The sequence below is a fragment of the Salmo salar genome, chromosome 05, assembly GCF_965601325.2.
Source record: "Salmo salar chromosome 05, fSalSal1, whole genome shotgun sequence".
NCBI classification, from domain to species: domain Eukaryota; kingdom Metazoa; phylum Chordata; class Actinopteri; order Salmoniformes; family Salmonidae; genus Salmo; species Salmo salar.
The window spans coordinates 86,417,660-86,433,518 of record NC_138295.1 but is presented as its reverse complement, the minus strand read 5'-3'; the positions used below and the strand labels follow the sequence as shown (position 1 = coordinate 86,433,518).

General features: G+C 46.0%; 1 protein-coding gene across 1 annotated transcript in view; it reads left to right on the top strand.

Annotated features, from left to right (window-relative positions):
• Positions 1–15,859, top strand: part of LOC106573409 (cyclic AMP-responsive element-binding protein 5) — an 89,590-nt gene that overhangs the window by 13,584 nt on the left and 60,147 nt on the right. The window contains exons 4-5 of the mRNA XM_082975825.1: positions 668–789; positions 7,922–8,073. Of these exons, the coding sequence (XP_082831951.1) occupies positions 668–789; positions 7,922–8,073 (274 nt within the window). The remainder of the gene's footprint in view (positions 1–667; positions 790–7,921; positions 8,074–15,859) is intronic.

The window sequence follows — 15,859 nt, the reverse complement described above, 5'->3', positions numbered from 1 at the left end:
CATCCTCATACTGCGCTCCAGTTTCTAAACGTTTTAATTGAAGAGTTAAGCTCTCATCCTCCCTATGGCGAAACCAGACTGGTTTGGTCAAACGGTATTTTGGTCGTCAATCCCCAGTCTAGCCAGAATGGATAAACAGGCCGTGGTGGAGTCTGCTTTTAGCCTTTGAAAAGGACATGATCCTAAAATCACCTTGGACTGTCTGAAACATGATCCAGTCTCTCTGGTCTCTCTGCCCCCTGATGCTGAGCGGAGTAACACTGCCTGACTGAAGGGAACAAATGAGCCCCCCCTCTCTGTAGGTGAGGTCTGGACATTGTTAACTGAAATGTTGCTAGTGAGAGTAGTATCTCTGTCTAATGTAAAAGGAGAGTGGCTTTTCTAACCATTTGGAATGTCCATTAGCTTGGTGCAATGTATTCTCTGCCTCTGCCCACTTCGTATTCATCAGCTGTTCTTCTTTGTCAGCAAACTATCATAACAGTACAGGCAACAAACAGACAGTGCAGATTTATCTACAAATGTACTGTTTTATACGATATTTAAAAATGTTTTGATCTGTTTCTAGAATGATTGTTTTCCAGACCAAGTTGCTACCTGCTAGGATGCTAATATCCATTCTAGTGTGAGTTTTATATGTAATTCAATGGCGTCTCCTGTGTTCCAGACCAGACGCCGACCCCGACGCGCTTCCTGAAGAACTGTGAGGAGGTGGGTCTGTTCAGCGAGCTGGACTGTTCTATAGAACAGGAGTTCAGGAAGGCCCAGGAGGAAGAGGACAACAAACAGGTAGACAAGATGACAGTAAGACAACTAACCTGATTCTCATGTAGACAAGATGACAGTAAGACAGATAACCTGATTATCATGCAGACAAGATGACAGTAAGACAACTAACCTGATTAACATGTAGAGAAGATGACAGTAAGACAACTAACCTGATTAACAGGTAGACAAGATGACAGTAAGACAACTAACCTGATTAACATGTAGAGAAGATGACAGTAAGACAACTAACCTGATTATCAGGTAGACAAGATAACAGTAAGACAACTAACCTGATTAACAGGTAGACAAGATGACAGTAAGACAGATAACCTGATTAACAGGTAGACAAGATGACAGTAAGACAACTAACCTGATTAACATGTAGACAAGATGACAGTAAGACAACTAACCTGATTAACAGGTAGACAAGATGACAGTAAGACAACTAACCTGATTATCAGGTAGACAAGATGACAGTAAGACAACTAACCTGATTATCAGGTAGACAATATGATGGTAAGACAACTAACCTGATTAACAGGTAGACAAGATGACAGTAAGACAACTAACCTGATTAACATGTAGAGAAGATGACAGTAAGACAACTAACCTGATTATCAGGTAGACAAGATAACAGTAAGACAACTAACCTGATTATCAGGTAGACAAGATGACAGTAAGACAACTAACCTGATTAACAGGTAGACAAGATGACAGTAAGACAACTAACCTGATTAACATGTAGACAAGATGACAGTAAGACAACTAACCTGATTAACAGGTAGACAAGATGACAGTAAGACAACTAACCTGATTATCAGGTAGACAATATGACAGTAAGACAACTAACCTGATTAACATGTAGACAAGATAACAGTAAGACAACTAACCTGATTATCAGGTAGACAAGATGACAGTAAGACAACTAACCTGATTATCAGGTAGACAATATGATGGTAAGACAACTAACCTGATTATCAGGTAGACAATATGATGGTAAGACAACTAACCTGATTAACAGGTAGACAATATGATGGTAAGACAACTAACCTGATTAACAGGTAGACAATATGACAGTTACACTATTCTGCACAATGACAATTATTTAAATGAAGGTTGGCCATTGTCTTTCCAAGTGTCAGGGTTTTCTCTTCAGGTAGAGAAGATGAGAGTAAGAAATACAAACCTGCTTGTCAAACGCCTCGTTGATTCAGTTTGATACACTATTCTGCACAATTATTGAATCAAGTTCGGTTGTTGTTTTACGTTGTTTTGAAGTGTGAGGTGTTTGTATGTGTTTTGGATGCTCAGTTTTCCTGCTAGAACCACCAGCTGAATTAGACACACTGCTGTGCACAGGGCCTTCACCTGTGTTTATCTCTGGAGTACAGTAAGATAAGCCCAGGGGAACCCCGGGTCAACCCACAGCTGTAGGCAGACAGGTGTGTTATGGGTAGTCCCCCTTTATCTTGCAGGGTTATCATTCTTGTTTCCCCCAGCCACCAGACACACTCCATGCAGGTTTGGGCTCCCGTGTGGCGCAGCGGTCTAAGGCACTGCATCTCAGTGCTAGAGGCATCACTACAGACCCTGGTTCGATACCAGGCTGTATCACAACTGGCCGTGATTGGGAGTCCCATAGGGCGGCGCACAATTGGCCCAGCGTCGTCCAGGTTAGGGGAGGGTTTGGCCGGGGTAGGTCGTCATTGTAAATAAGAATTTGCTCTTAACTGACTTGTCTAGTTAAATAAAGGTTGAAATGTAACTGTACACACAGTGTCATCATTCTTCATTCCCCCAGCCACCACACACACACTCCAGGGAGGTAACTACTTCCTTGTCCTGAAACACACATAGTCACACAAGTCAACTCCTAACCAATTGTAACAAACTAGCTCACACACTCACAGCAGGTAGACTCTACCCTTCCCTATAATTCAATTCAAGGGGCTTTATTGGCATGGGAAACTTGCCAAAGCAAGTGAAGTAGATAATATACAAAAGTGAAATAAACAATAAAAATTAACAGGTAACATTACACAGTTCCAAAAGAATAAAGACATTTCAAATGTCATATTATGTATATATTCAGTGTTGTAACGATGTGCAAATGGTTAAAGTACAAAAGGGAAATAAATAAACATAAATATGGGTTGTATTTACAATGGTGTTTGTTCTTCACTGGTTGCCCTTTTCTTGTTGCAACAGGTCACAAATCTTGCTGCTGTGATGGCACACTGTGGTATTTCACCTAGTAGATATGGGAGTTTATCAAAATCGGGTTTGTTTTCGAATTCTTTGTATCCCACTCACATGTCAGGATTCAACCACTGTGTGACAGCAAGAGCCCCGACAGACAGGCAGGCCAACGCAGACCACTGTGGCCCCTCATGATGAGTTCCTATGTTTTGTGGCCCCACTCTCATCAAAGTTGCCCATCCTGCTCTAAGAGACAGGCAGGCAGGCAGGCAGGCAGGCAGGCAGGCAGGCAGGCAGGTGAAGGGCTGTGACCTGACTGCTACAGGTGAGGTGAGGAGGCAGCAGGAGATCAGATTCCCTCAGGCAGCTGCTGTAGTTTAAACAGCTCACTTCATCTCTCAGAAACACAGATAGAGGGAGTCACGTTTCCTCCTGGTCCCGAGTCAAAGATTAACCGCAGACAGACAGCAGCTTGAGACAGCGAGACCAGGCTGGACAGACAGACAGACAGCAGCTTGAGACAGCGAGACCAGGCTGGACAGACAGGCAGACAGCAGCTTGAGACAGCGAGACCAGGCTGGACAGGCAGACAGACAGACAGACAGACAGACAGACAGACAGACAGACAGACAGACAGACAGACAGACAGACAGACAGACAGACAGACAGACAGACAGCAGCTTGAGACAGCGAGACCAGGCTGGACAGACAGACAGACAGCAGCTTGAGACAGCGAGACCAGGCTGGACAGACAGGCAGACAGACAGACAGACAGACAGACAGACAGACAGACAGACAGACAGACAGACAGACAGACAGACAGACAGACAGACAGACAGACAGACAGCAGCTTGAGACAGCGAGACCAGGCTGGACAGACAGACAGACAGCAGCTTGAGACAGCGAGACCAGGCTGGACAGACAGACAGCCAGACCTGCACACTCGTCATGTGTCTGCGACACGTGTGGCTCACCAGCCGTCACCACTCACCACAGTCTCAGAACAGTGATGTCTGATTGGACTCCAAGGTAGTTGTTAATGCATTATGGGTCAATGTTAAGAACTCTTTACCTGTGAAATTATATCTATACTCTACTGGCCTCAACACAGCTAAACTGTATCTCTGTCTTTCAAACTGCTGATTCAGTGTCTGGTCTGGTCTGTAGACTGTATCTCTGTCTCTCAGACTGCTCATCCAGTGTCTAGTCTGGTCTGTAGACTGTATCTCTGTCTCTCAGACTGCTGATCCAGTGTCTAGTCTGGTCTGTAGACTGTATCTCTGTCTCTCAGACTGCTGATCCAGTGTCTAGTCTGGTCTGTAGACTGTATCTCTGTCTCTCAGACTGCTGATCCAGTGTCTAGTCTGGTCTGTAGACTGTATCTCTGTCTCTCAGACTGCTGATCCAGTGTCTGGTCTGTAGACTGTATCTCTGTCTCTCAGACTGCTGATCCAGTGTCTGGTCTGTAGACTGTATCTCTGTCTCTCAGACTGCTGATCCAGTGTCTAGTCTGGTCTGTAGACTGTATCTCTGTCTCTCAGACTGCTGATTCAGTGTCTGGTCTGGTCTGTAGACTGTATCTCTGTCTCTCAGACTGCTGATTCAGTGTCTGGTCTGGTCTGTAGACTGTATCTCTGTCTCTCAGACTGCTGATCCAGTGTCTGGTCTGTAGACTGTATCTCTGTCTCTCAGACTGCTGATCCAGTGTCTAGTCTGGTCTGTAGACTGTATCTCTGTCTCTCAGACTGCTGATCCAGTGTCTGGTCTGTAGACTGTATCTCTGTCTCTCAGACTGCTGATCCAGTGTCTGGTCTGTAGACTGTATCTCTGTCTCTCAGACTGCTCATCCAGTGTCTGGTCTGGTCTGTAGACTGTATCTCTGTCTCTCAGACTGCTGATCCAGTGTCTGGTCTGTAGACTGTATCTCTGTCTCTCAGACTGCTGATCCAGTGTCTGGTCTGTAGACTGTATCTCTGTCTCTCAGACTGCTGATCCAGTGTCTAGTCTGGTCTGTAGACTGTATCTCTGTCTCTCAGACTGCTGATCCAGTGTCTGGTCTGGTCTGTAGACTGTATCGCTGTCTCTCAGACTGCTGATCCAGTGTCTAGTCTGGTCTGTAGACTGTATCTCTGTCTCTCAGACTGCTGATCCAGTGTCTGGTCTGGTCTGTAGACTGTATCTCTGTCTCTCAGACTGCTGATCCAGTGTCTGGTCTGTAGACTGTATCTCTGTCTCTCAGACTGCTGATCCAGTGTCTAGTCTGGTCTGTAGACTGTATCTCTGTCTCTCAGACTGCTGATCCAGTGTCTAGTCTGGTCTGTAGACTGTATCTCTGTCTCTCAGACTGCTGATCCAGTGTCTGGTCTGTAGACTGTATCTCTGTCTCTCAGACTGCTCATCCAGTGTCTGGTCTGGTCTGTAGACTGTATCTCTGTCTCTCAGACTGCTCATCCAGTGTCTGGTCTGGTCTGTAGACTGTATCTCTGTCTCTCAGACTGCTGATCCAGTGTCTGGTCTGGTCTGTAGACTGTATCTCTGTCTCTCAGACTGCTCATCCAGTGTCTGGTCTGGTCTGTAGACTGTATCTCTGTCTCTCAGACTGCTGATCCAGTGTCTGGTCTGGTCTGTAGACTGTATCTCTGTCTCTCAGACTGCTGATCCAGTGTCTAGTCTGGTCTGTAGACTGTATCTCTGTCTCTCAGACTGCTGATCCAGTGTCTGGTCTGGTCTGTAGACTGTATCTCTGTCTCTCAGACTGCTCATCCAGTGTCTGGTCTGGTCTGTAGACTGTATCTCTGTCTCTCAGACTGCTGATCCAGTGTCTAGTCTGTAGACTGTATCTCTGTCTCTCAGACTGCTGATCCAGTGTCTAGTCTGGTCTGTAGACTGTATCTCTGTCTCTCAGACTGCTGATCCAGTGTCTAGTCTGTAGACTGTATCTCTGTCTCTCAGACTGCTGATCCAGTGTCTAGTCTGGTCTGTAGACTGTATCTCTGTCTCTCAGACTGCTGATCCAGTGTCTGGTCTGGTCTGTAGACTGTATCTCTGCTGACGTCTAGGTCTGGGTTTGGCTGTGGAAGCTGTCTGTGTCAGTCGGGTCACCCTGGCCACGTCTAGCCTCCTCAGTCCCCACAGTCTGGCGGTGTGGCGTTTATGGTTGAAGAGCTGTGCTCAGTCAGCTCGAGTGGGAGGCGAGTCTCAGCAGGACTGTGGAGTACACAGCATGGCAGCATATCACAGGGGAGAGAGATAAGGAGAAAGGTTGGTTTAAGTTCAAGAGAGCATAGCTCACAACAGTATGCTCTTAGAAACAATGTGCTGTCTAGAACCAAAAAGGGTTCTTCAGCTGTCCACATAGGAGAACCCTTTGAAGAACCCCTTTTGGTTCCAAGTATAACCCTTTGGGTTCCAGGTAGAACCCTTTTGGGTTCCAGGTAGAACCCTTTCCACAGAGGGACAAAAGAGTTCTACCTGGAACCAAAAAGGGTTCTCCTAAGGGGATAGCCGCAGAACCCTTTCGGAACCCTTTTTTCTAAGAGAGTAGAAGTCTCTGGTAGGGAAGTCTGTTGTTGTTATTGGTCTGAAAACCAGACCTTCATAATCCCCCCTCCCCCACACACACTCACATTCACACACTCACATTCACACACTCACATTCACACACTCACATTCACACACACCTCCCCAACAGTCATGAGTCCATAGTTTGCGAACATGTAGTCCTTCAAATAAGGGGCGATCAGCAGTTGCTATAGCAATTTTGGGACGTATAAGTTAATGATATGTATCCATTGATTCTTGAAGAATATAACTTAGAAATTCCTCATGAGTTTAGTTCAACTGTCGTACCCCATCAGAAAATATAAGCTGGTTTTACTCCAATATTTGTAAACAAAGTAAATGTAAACAAACACTATATAGCCTAAAAACATGGTTACAACTATAACGTTGATATCATGGATGGTCGGTCCTTGCGTCTATAGCTCTGTCTTTGAATTTGAGAGTGGTTACATTTCTTCAGTCCCATCCACCCTCAGCTTTTTACCTAAACAGTGATAGGGAGATAACTTTGCTATTGTTTCAACTGCTGATTGCTGCTTTAAATATTCCGGCTCTTGGTGAGGAAAGTGACTGAGCAGTACAGGGATTACAGTGAAGCTGTGGGACTTTAACATATAAACTAAATTAACTTAAAGACACATTATTGCAGTTGGCTGTTGACAATGTGTTCTGACTAGGTCCTCTCTCTCTCTCTCTCTCTCTCTCTTTCTCTCTCTCTCTCCTTCCTTCCTTCCCTCCTTTTCCTTCCTTCCTTCCTCCCTTCCTCTCTCTCCCTCTCTTACTCTGCCACTCTCCCTCACACTCACCATCACCCTCCCTTCCTCTTTCCCTCAATCTCTCCCTCCCCCTGCCCTCCCTCCCTCCCCCTCATCTCTCTCCCTCCCTCCCTCCCTCCCTCCCTCCCTCCCCCTCCCCTCTCTTGCTCCCTCCCTCCCTCCCTCCCTCCCTCCCTCCCTCCCTCCCTCCCTCCCTCCCCCTCCTCTCTTTTGCTCACTCCCTCCCTCCCTCCCACCCTCCCTCCCTCCCTCCTCTCTCTTGCTCTCTCCCTCCCTCCCCTCCTCTCCCTCCCTCCCTCCCTCCCCCTCCTCTCTCTTGCTCCCTTCCTCCCTCCCTCCCCCTCCTCTCTCTTGCTCTCTCCCTCCCTCCCCTCCCTCCCTCCCCTCCCCTCCTCTCCCTCCCTCCCTCCCTCCCTCCCTCCCTCCCTCCCTCCCTCCCTCTCTCCCTCCCTCCCCTCCCCTCCTCTCCCTCCCTCCCTCCCTCCCTCCCTCCCTCCCTCCCTCCCTCCCTCCCTCCCTCCCTCCCTCCCTCCCTCCCTCCCTCCCTCCCTCCCTCCCTCCCTCCCTCTCCTCCTCTCGCTTGCTCTCTCCCTCCCACCCTCCCTCCCTCTCTCCAGAATATATCTCTACATGGCCAGAACCTCCAGAACCAGCAGCATCATTCTCGGATGGGGAACCATGACAACAGCATAGTGATCCAGCAGGGCCTGCCCTCTCCCCAGTCCAGCTCTGTCATCACCCAGGCCCCCTCCACCAACAGACAGCTAGGGTGAGGCCTCCAGTCCACACCGCCTGGATTAACCAAAACATTAACTAACATTAGACCTGGGTCAAATACAGTACATGTCAAATGTGCTATTTTAGTATGCTTTAGTTTGAAATGCTTCCATCTCTATCCTCTGTGCTTAGACTAGAGAACTACTCTGTCTTTGCTCTGTGTGATATTCACTACAGTGATATGAGGATGTCCTTCTCAGCAGTGGCCCTGTGATTGGCATCCCTGTGTAGTCTCTGAGGTCACACCAGTGTTCTGTTACATCTGGATCTGTGTGTGTGTGTGTGTGTGTGTGTGTGTGTGTGTGTGTGTGTGTGTGTGTGTGTGTGTGTGTGTGTGTGTGTGTGTGTGTGTGTGTGTGTGTGTGTGTGTGTGTGTTACTGACAAGGCGATTCATGTTTAGCTGTTGGCTGTGTATTGTCCCACAGCAGAGCATGTCAAGAGGGTCCCGCGGGGCAGGGATGAGGTCATCTCTGATGGCCCCGGCTGCTTTTACAGCCGTTTAGTATTTCACTCCAGAATAGTCCCTGTCTTTCTTTCACCGTCGGAAAGTCACACATGGTTTCAACCTGGTTGCAACTGAAAGCCTTGTTAAAAACAGGGGTATGATTGAATTCAGCGTGAAAGGTGTGAATTTAAAGTCCTCATACAGGCTGATGAACAGGGTTCATAATGGTATAGGAGGGTCAGAGGACTGTTCAGTTATCCTTCAGTCAGCTTCTTACTGATTAAATGAACGTTCAAAAAGGTTTCCTGACGTTCAAAAACTCTTTTCCAAAAGGAGACCTCCAGTGTGTGTCCAGTCTGGGAGTTTAACGTTAAGGCTTGTTGACGTTTGTACATCTGTGAGCTGTTGAGTTCAGACCTCTGTGCTGTGCAACTAGTCAGGATGGGTGTTGGGTGTGCCCACCATGATGTCATAGACCCTCGTCCCGTACCCCTGGGGTGATGTCAGCTTTTTGGGGGGAACGCCTTCATTGTGCAAGCGCTCCCCTTCACTGACCTGTGTCTTGAGTTGATGTTGTTTCCTCTCTCTCTCTTTCTCTCTCTCTCTCTTTCTTTCTTTCTTTCTCTCTCTCTCTTTCTCTCTCTCTCTCTTTCTTTCTTTCATTGTATCAGAAAGATAATTGACACCTGAATCACACGTACATATGCAGTCAAGCAAGCAAGCAAGCACACACACACACACACACACACACACACACACACACACACACACACACACACACACACACACACACACACACACACACACACACACACACACACACACACACAGGGGTGGATGTGGGTGCGCAGACCAACGTGCCACTGTGGCCCCTCATGATGAGTTCCTGTGTTTTGTGGCCCCACCCTCAGCAAAGTTGTTCATCCTGCTCTAAGAGGTCAGAAGTCAGAAACACCATGCAACTATTAGAATGCTTTATTCACTGAATCACACTCCTATGACTAGAATCTGATTTAATTAGTCATAGACTATTGTCCTTTCTCTCTCTCGCTCTCCCTCTCCCTCTCCCTCTCTCTCTCTCTCTCTCTCTCTCCTTCCCTCTCTCTCTCCTTCCCTGTCTCTCTCGCACTCTCTCTCTCTCTCTTTCCCTCTCTCTCTCTCTCCTTCCCTCTCTCTCTCTCCTTCCCTCTCTCTCTCTCTCTCTCTTTCCCTCTCTCTCTCTCTCTCCTTCCCTGTCTCTCTCTCTCTCTCTCTCTCTCTCTTGTTCTCTCCCTCTCACTGTGCGTGCTGTTATCTTTAAAACATGCAGTCTAGAAGTGTAAAACATGATGTCTTGGACTAGAAGTTAGGCCTATAGTCTGTCCTTTGTTGAGCCAGACCTATAGTATGTGAGCCAGACCTATAGTTAAGCCAGCTCTCTGTTAAGCTAGCATTGTGTTAAAGCAGCTCTGTGTTAAGTCTGCATTGTATTAAGGCAGCATTGTGTTAAGCCAGCTCTGTGTTAAGCCAGCATTGTGTTAAAGCAGCTCTGTGTTAAGTCTGCATTGTATTAAGGCAGCATTGTGTTAAGGCAGTGCTGTGTTAAACTCAGCATTGTGTTAAGGCAGCTCTGTGTTGAACCAGCATTGTGTTAAGGCCAGCATTGTGTTAAGGCAGCTCTGTGTTAAACTCAGCATTGTGTTAAGGCAGCTCTGTGTTGAACCAGCATTGTGTTAAGGCCAGCATTGTGTTAAGGCAGCGCTGTGTTAAACTCAGCATTGTCTTAAAGCAGCTCTGTGTTGAACCAGCATTGTGTTAAGGCCAGCATTGTGTTTAGGCAGCTCTGTGTTAAGCCAGTACTGTGTTAAGCCAGTATTGTGTTAAGCCAGCTCTGTGTTAAGGCAGCTCTATTAAAGCAGCTCTGTGTTAAGGCAGCTCTATTAAAGCAGCTCTGTGTTAAGGCAGCTCTATTAAAACAGCTCTGTGTTAAGGCAGCTCTATTAAAGCAGCTCTGTGTTAAGCCAGCATTATGTTAAAACAGCTCTGTGTTAAGCCAGCATTATGTTAAAACAGCTCTGTGTTAAGCCAGCATTATGTTAAAACAGCTCTGTGTTAAGCCAGCATTATGTTAAAACAGCTCTGTGTTAAGGCAGCTCTATTCAAGCAGCTCTGTGTTAAGGCAGCTCTATTAAAGCAGATCTGTGTTAAGCCAGCATTATGTTAAAACAGCTCTGTGTTAAGGCAGCTCTATTAAAGCAGCTCTGTGTTAAGCCAGCATTATGTTAAACCAGCTCTGTGTTAAGTCAGCATTATGTTAAAACAGCTCTGTGTTAAGGCAGCTCTATTAAAGCAGCTCTGTGTTAAGTCAGCATTATGTTAAAACAGCTCTGTGTTAAGTCAGCTCTATTAAAGCAGCTCTGTGTTAAGTCAGCATTATGTTAAAACAGCTCTGTTTTAAGGCAGCTCTATTAAAGCAGCTCTGTGTTAAGTTAGCTCTATTAAAACAGCTCTGTGTTAAGTCAGCATTATGTTAAAACAGCTCTGTGTTAAGGCAGCTCTATTAAAGCAGCTCTGTGTTAAGTCAGCATTATGTTAAAACAGCTCTGTGTTAAGGCAGCTCTATTAAAGCAGCTCTGTGTTAAGCCAGCATTATGTTAAAACAGCTCTGTGTTAAGGCAGCTCTATTAAAGCAGCTCTGTGTTAAGCCAGCATGTGTCCAGTCAGGCCTGTGTAGTTTTACCACTGGTTGGAAGAAGACCTGGGTTGTGTCCCAAATGGCACCCTATTCCCACTGGGCTCTGGTCAGAAGTAGTGCACTATATAGAGAATAGGGCGCCATTTCGGACGCAGGCCTGGTGAATATTGGATGTGGAAGCCATCAGTAAGCCTGACTGACACCCCTATACAGACTCTTTGTACAGGAGAGGACAGGGCTGGAATTACATCCCCTTGACTTGGAGGAGAAGAAATCACTGTCTGCCAGTAAAGACAGACATAAGGCTGTGCTGAGAGAGACAGGCCTGTTTTACCTGACTTAACCTGTCATCAGACTCCCCACCTCGCTGGAGAGGAGGAGCATGGGTAGGAAGACTCACCACTTCAGCATTTTCAGGGAATACAGTTGAACATCAGCCAGCTGGCTAAATATGGCAGATTTACAGAAAGGTTCAGCAGCGTGTATTGTCTCTGTCGATAAGGTTAATAAACTAAAGTACCTTTTAGTTGGTCAACTTTATTCTATAGTACAGATTCATCCATTTCAAAGTGTTTTGGTTGAGATCATCAGAAAATCATCTGTTTTGTGTCATGTGTTCACAGTTAAACCTCAGCTATGGCGTAAGCCTCTGCTAAATGTATCTTCTATATGCAGTCGCCTGATCAGGCTGGTTTTAGATGTGTCTGTTCTGGGATTGTTCTGAACGGGCCAGTGCATTGTGGTGTGGTGGCCATAGTCTGGGGAATCATTTGGTGTCTGTATGGTGGTCAGTACGGTCACTGAGATGCCAGATGGAGGAAGAATGCAGTTGTTTCAGGGATATTTACAGCAAATACCATCAGGAATACCCTAACATGGAAACAACGTCAGACACAGTAAGAAAAAAGAGTTTATGAATACACATCTACTGTAGGGGAAAAACCCAATGTATAGGAAACATGTAAGTGAGAAACCCTTCAGTTTCAGAGGGTTATAGGAAACATGTAACTGATAAACCTTTCAGTTTCAGAGGGTTATAGGAAACATGTAACTGATAAACCTTTCAGTTTCAGAGGGTTATAGGAAACATGTAACTGAGAAACCCTTCAGTTTCAGAGGGTTATAGGAAACATGTAACTGATAAACCTTTCAGTTTCAGAGGGTTATAGGAAACATGTAAGTGAGAAACCCTTCAGTTTCAGAGGGTTATAGGAAACATGTAAGTGAGAAACCCTTCAGTTTCAGAGGGTTATAGGAAACATGTAACTGATAAACCTTTCAGTTTCAGAGGGTTATAGGAAACATGTAACTGATAAACCCTTCAGTTTCAGAGGGTTATAAGAAACATGTAACTGAGAAACGGCAGGTAGCCTAGAGGTTAAAAGCGTTGGGCCAGTAACCGAAAGGCCGTTGGTTTGAATCTCCGAGCCGACTAGGTGAAAATCTGTCAATGTGCCCTTGAGCAAGGCTCTTAACCCTGATTTCTCCTGTAAGTCACTCTGGATAAGAGCGTCCACTAAAATGTATCTTAGGGGATAAACCCTTCAGTTTCAGAAGGTTATAAACCTGTAACTGAGAAACCTTTCAGTTTCAGAGGGCGGTAACTGAGAAACCTTTCAGTTTCAGAGGGCGGTAACTGAGAAACCTTTCAGTTTCAGATGGAGGTAACTGAGAAACCTTTCAGTTTCAGAGGGCGATAACTGAGAAACCTTTCAGTTTCAGATGGAGGTAACTGAGAAACCTTTCAGTTTCAGAGGGCGGTAACTGAGAAACCTTTCAGTTTCAGAGGGCGGTAACTGAGAAACCTTTCAGTTTCAGAGGGCGGTAACTGAGAAACCTTTCAGTTTCAGAGGGCGGTAACTGAGAAACCTTTCAGTTTCAGAGGGCGATAACTGAGAAACCTTTCAGTTTCAGAGGGCGATAACTGAGAAACCTTTCAGTTTCAGAGGGAGGAAACTGAGCAACCTTTCAGTTTCAGAGGGAGGAAACTGAGAAACCTTTCAGTTTCAGAGGGCGGTAACTGAGAAACCTTTCAGTTTCAGATGGAGGTAACTGAGAAACCTTTCAGTTTCAGATGGAGGTAACTGACAAACCTTTCAGTTTCAGAGGGCGGTAACTGAGAAACCTTTCAGATTCAGATGGAGGTAACTGACAAACCTTTCAGTTTCAGAGGGCGGTAACTGAGAAACCTTTCAGTTTCAGAGGGCGGTAACTGAGAAACCTTTCAGTTTCAGAGGGCGGTAACTGAGAAACCTTTCAGTTTCAGATGGAGGTAACTGAGAAATCTTTCAGTTTCAGAGGGCGGTAACTGAGAAACCTTTCAGTTTCAGATGGAGGTAACTGAGAAACCTTTCAGTTTCAGAGGGCGGTAACTGAGAAACCTTTCAGTTTCAGAGGGCGGTAACTGAGAAACCTTTCAGTTTCAGAGGGTGGTAACTGAGAAACCTTTCAGTTTCAGAGGGCGGTAACTGAGAAACCTTTCAGTTTCAGAGGGTTATAAGAAACCTGGGACATTTACTTTGGTAAGGGACTTGATCCATTTTTTCTGAAGTATTGAATGATGTTAGATGTTAATATTGGATTTTGTCCTGCAAAAGGGAATGAATGAGGCCAAGCTATAAGAGAGAAGCATGGAAGCCCCTACCACTCTGACTCATACACTGACAGCATGGGACAGAAAGAGACAGAGAGGGCTTACCCTGACCCTGGTGCAGGACAGGAGCCCATTGTTTACAACAAGTACATGGACCCACATCACATGACTAGGAAACACTCGTTTCTAGATGAGCTGATTCACCCAGAGAGAGAGTGGAAGAGAGCGCTGGAAATGTTAACATCAGCAGGAAAAAGGGGGTTGAGGAAACCCCTCTGCAGAGGAACATAGTGGAACACCGGAAACCGTTAGGGCCAACTAGCGCTTCCATCCTTCTGTCCGTCCGTCCCTCCATGCATGAGGTCTCTCAACAGGAACTTCCTGTCCCCACAGCGGCTGCTGCTCTGCTAGCTAGGCTAAACCACACACATGCTGGTGTGGTTACACACAGACCCAGTGTTCATCACAACAGAACAAAGTACTGGAGGTCAATGGGGTTCCACTCTGGTGCTGCACACTGAAAACCCCCCGTTGTCCCGTGTGCAGTATCTGTCAGCTTGTATGTGACACTAAATTTGGTTGGAAATATCACAAGTTAGTTATTTATCTGTATTTTTCATTGTAGGATTGTGAAACCACATTCTGGTTCAGATATAACCTGAACCTAAACAGGTCCTTGTCCTATGTTGTTGTTGGTGTTGTTGTGTTGTTGTTGTTGCTGAGCCCTACAAAGCTTTAATCCCGAAATGATCTTCTCACAGCGCTCCTTTAGAGAGCGGAGATTTGACTAGAGGAAGAGAGATCACCAGCCAGTACAGAATGAGTCTAATCCCAGCTGGGCTGGCCCACATCTGGGCCCTGGGCTCTGCCGAGCGCGAGGCGTAGAGCGTCCAATGAATTAGGATAACAAGTCATTTTCATTGCTCCACAATGTTTACTAAAGAGCTTTGAGGCTTGGAATCAATTAAGATTGGCTTTCCTCAAGTCAATTTACTTTAGGTTTGAGCTGGGCCTGCAGCTATGAAACCTGAGGAGGACAACGTCCGTCCCCTCCCTCCCTCCCTCCCTCCCTCCCTCCCTCCCTCCCTCCCTCCTGCTCCCTCCCTCCCTCCCTCCCTCCCTCCCTCCCTCCCTCCCTCCCTCCCTCCCTCTGTCTGTCTCTCTCTCTCTCTCTCTGACAGGAGAGTCCTTGAACACAAACCTTAGAGAACACCACTGACAGAAACCAGTGTTAAAACCAGGCCTTCAGAAAAAATATCTTAATGTCATGGCTATCATTATCATACAAAGGCAAAGGGGTGTCCGACGGATTTCTGAATGCTCTCTGCCTTTTGTCAGGGCTAAATGTGTTAGACATAGCTGGTCAACCAAGATAGATACAGCATTGTAATGGGACCAGAACCTTTTGACTCACAGAAAAGGGAGGTGTGTGTGGGGACGGGGATGGGCGGGACACAACGGCACTGGCAACAATATCCAAACGTCTGGATGAGTAGGTTACCTCATGATTGAAACCTAATGAACTTCACCAGGCATGCAGCTCAGTGAACCTGACAACAACTGGCTTCTCAATCAGCTCTGATTTCAGATGTGGTATTAGGTTCAGTCATCAATTAACCTCCTATTTATAATACATAGGAATCTTTCCAGTGGTATTGTTCCCTATCCAGGAATCCAAGCTGGTACAGACAAGTGCTTATTGTTTAAGGTTGTATTTGACTGTAATCATTGCTAGTCGGATATATTATCCCTGTATGTTTTTTTGCTTTCCTTAATGATTTTCACGGTCAAATTGTCTTTTGTCTATTTTAAACTGATTAATTCAGAGCAAAAACTATTCTTTAACCAATAAGCTGACTGACTGTTATTGTTTTGGAATGAAAACTAATTGTGAAACACTTCCCAGAAGTTGTGAGAAGTTATTGCAGCACACTGGCATAAAACGAATCTTAACTGGGGTCATTTTGTTATCAAAGTAATCTGTTATTATTAGCGCGCACACACACACACACACACACACACACACGTGCACACACGCGCACACACACACACGCGCACACACGCG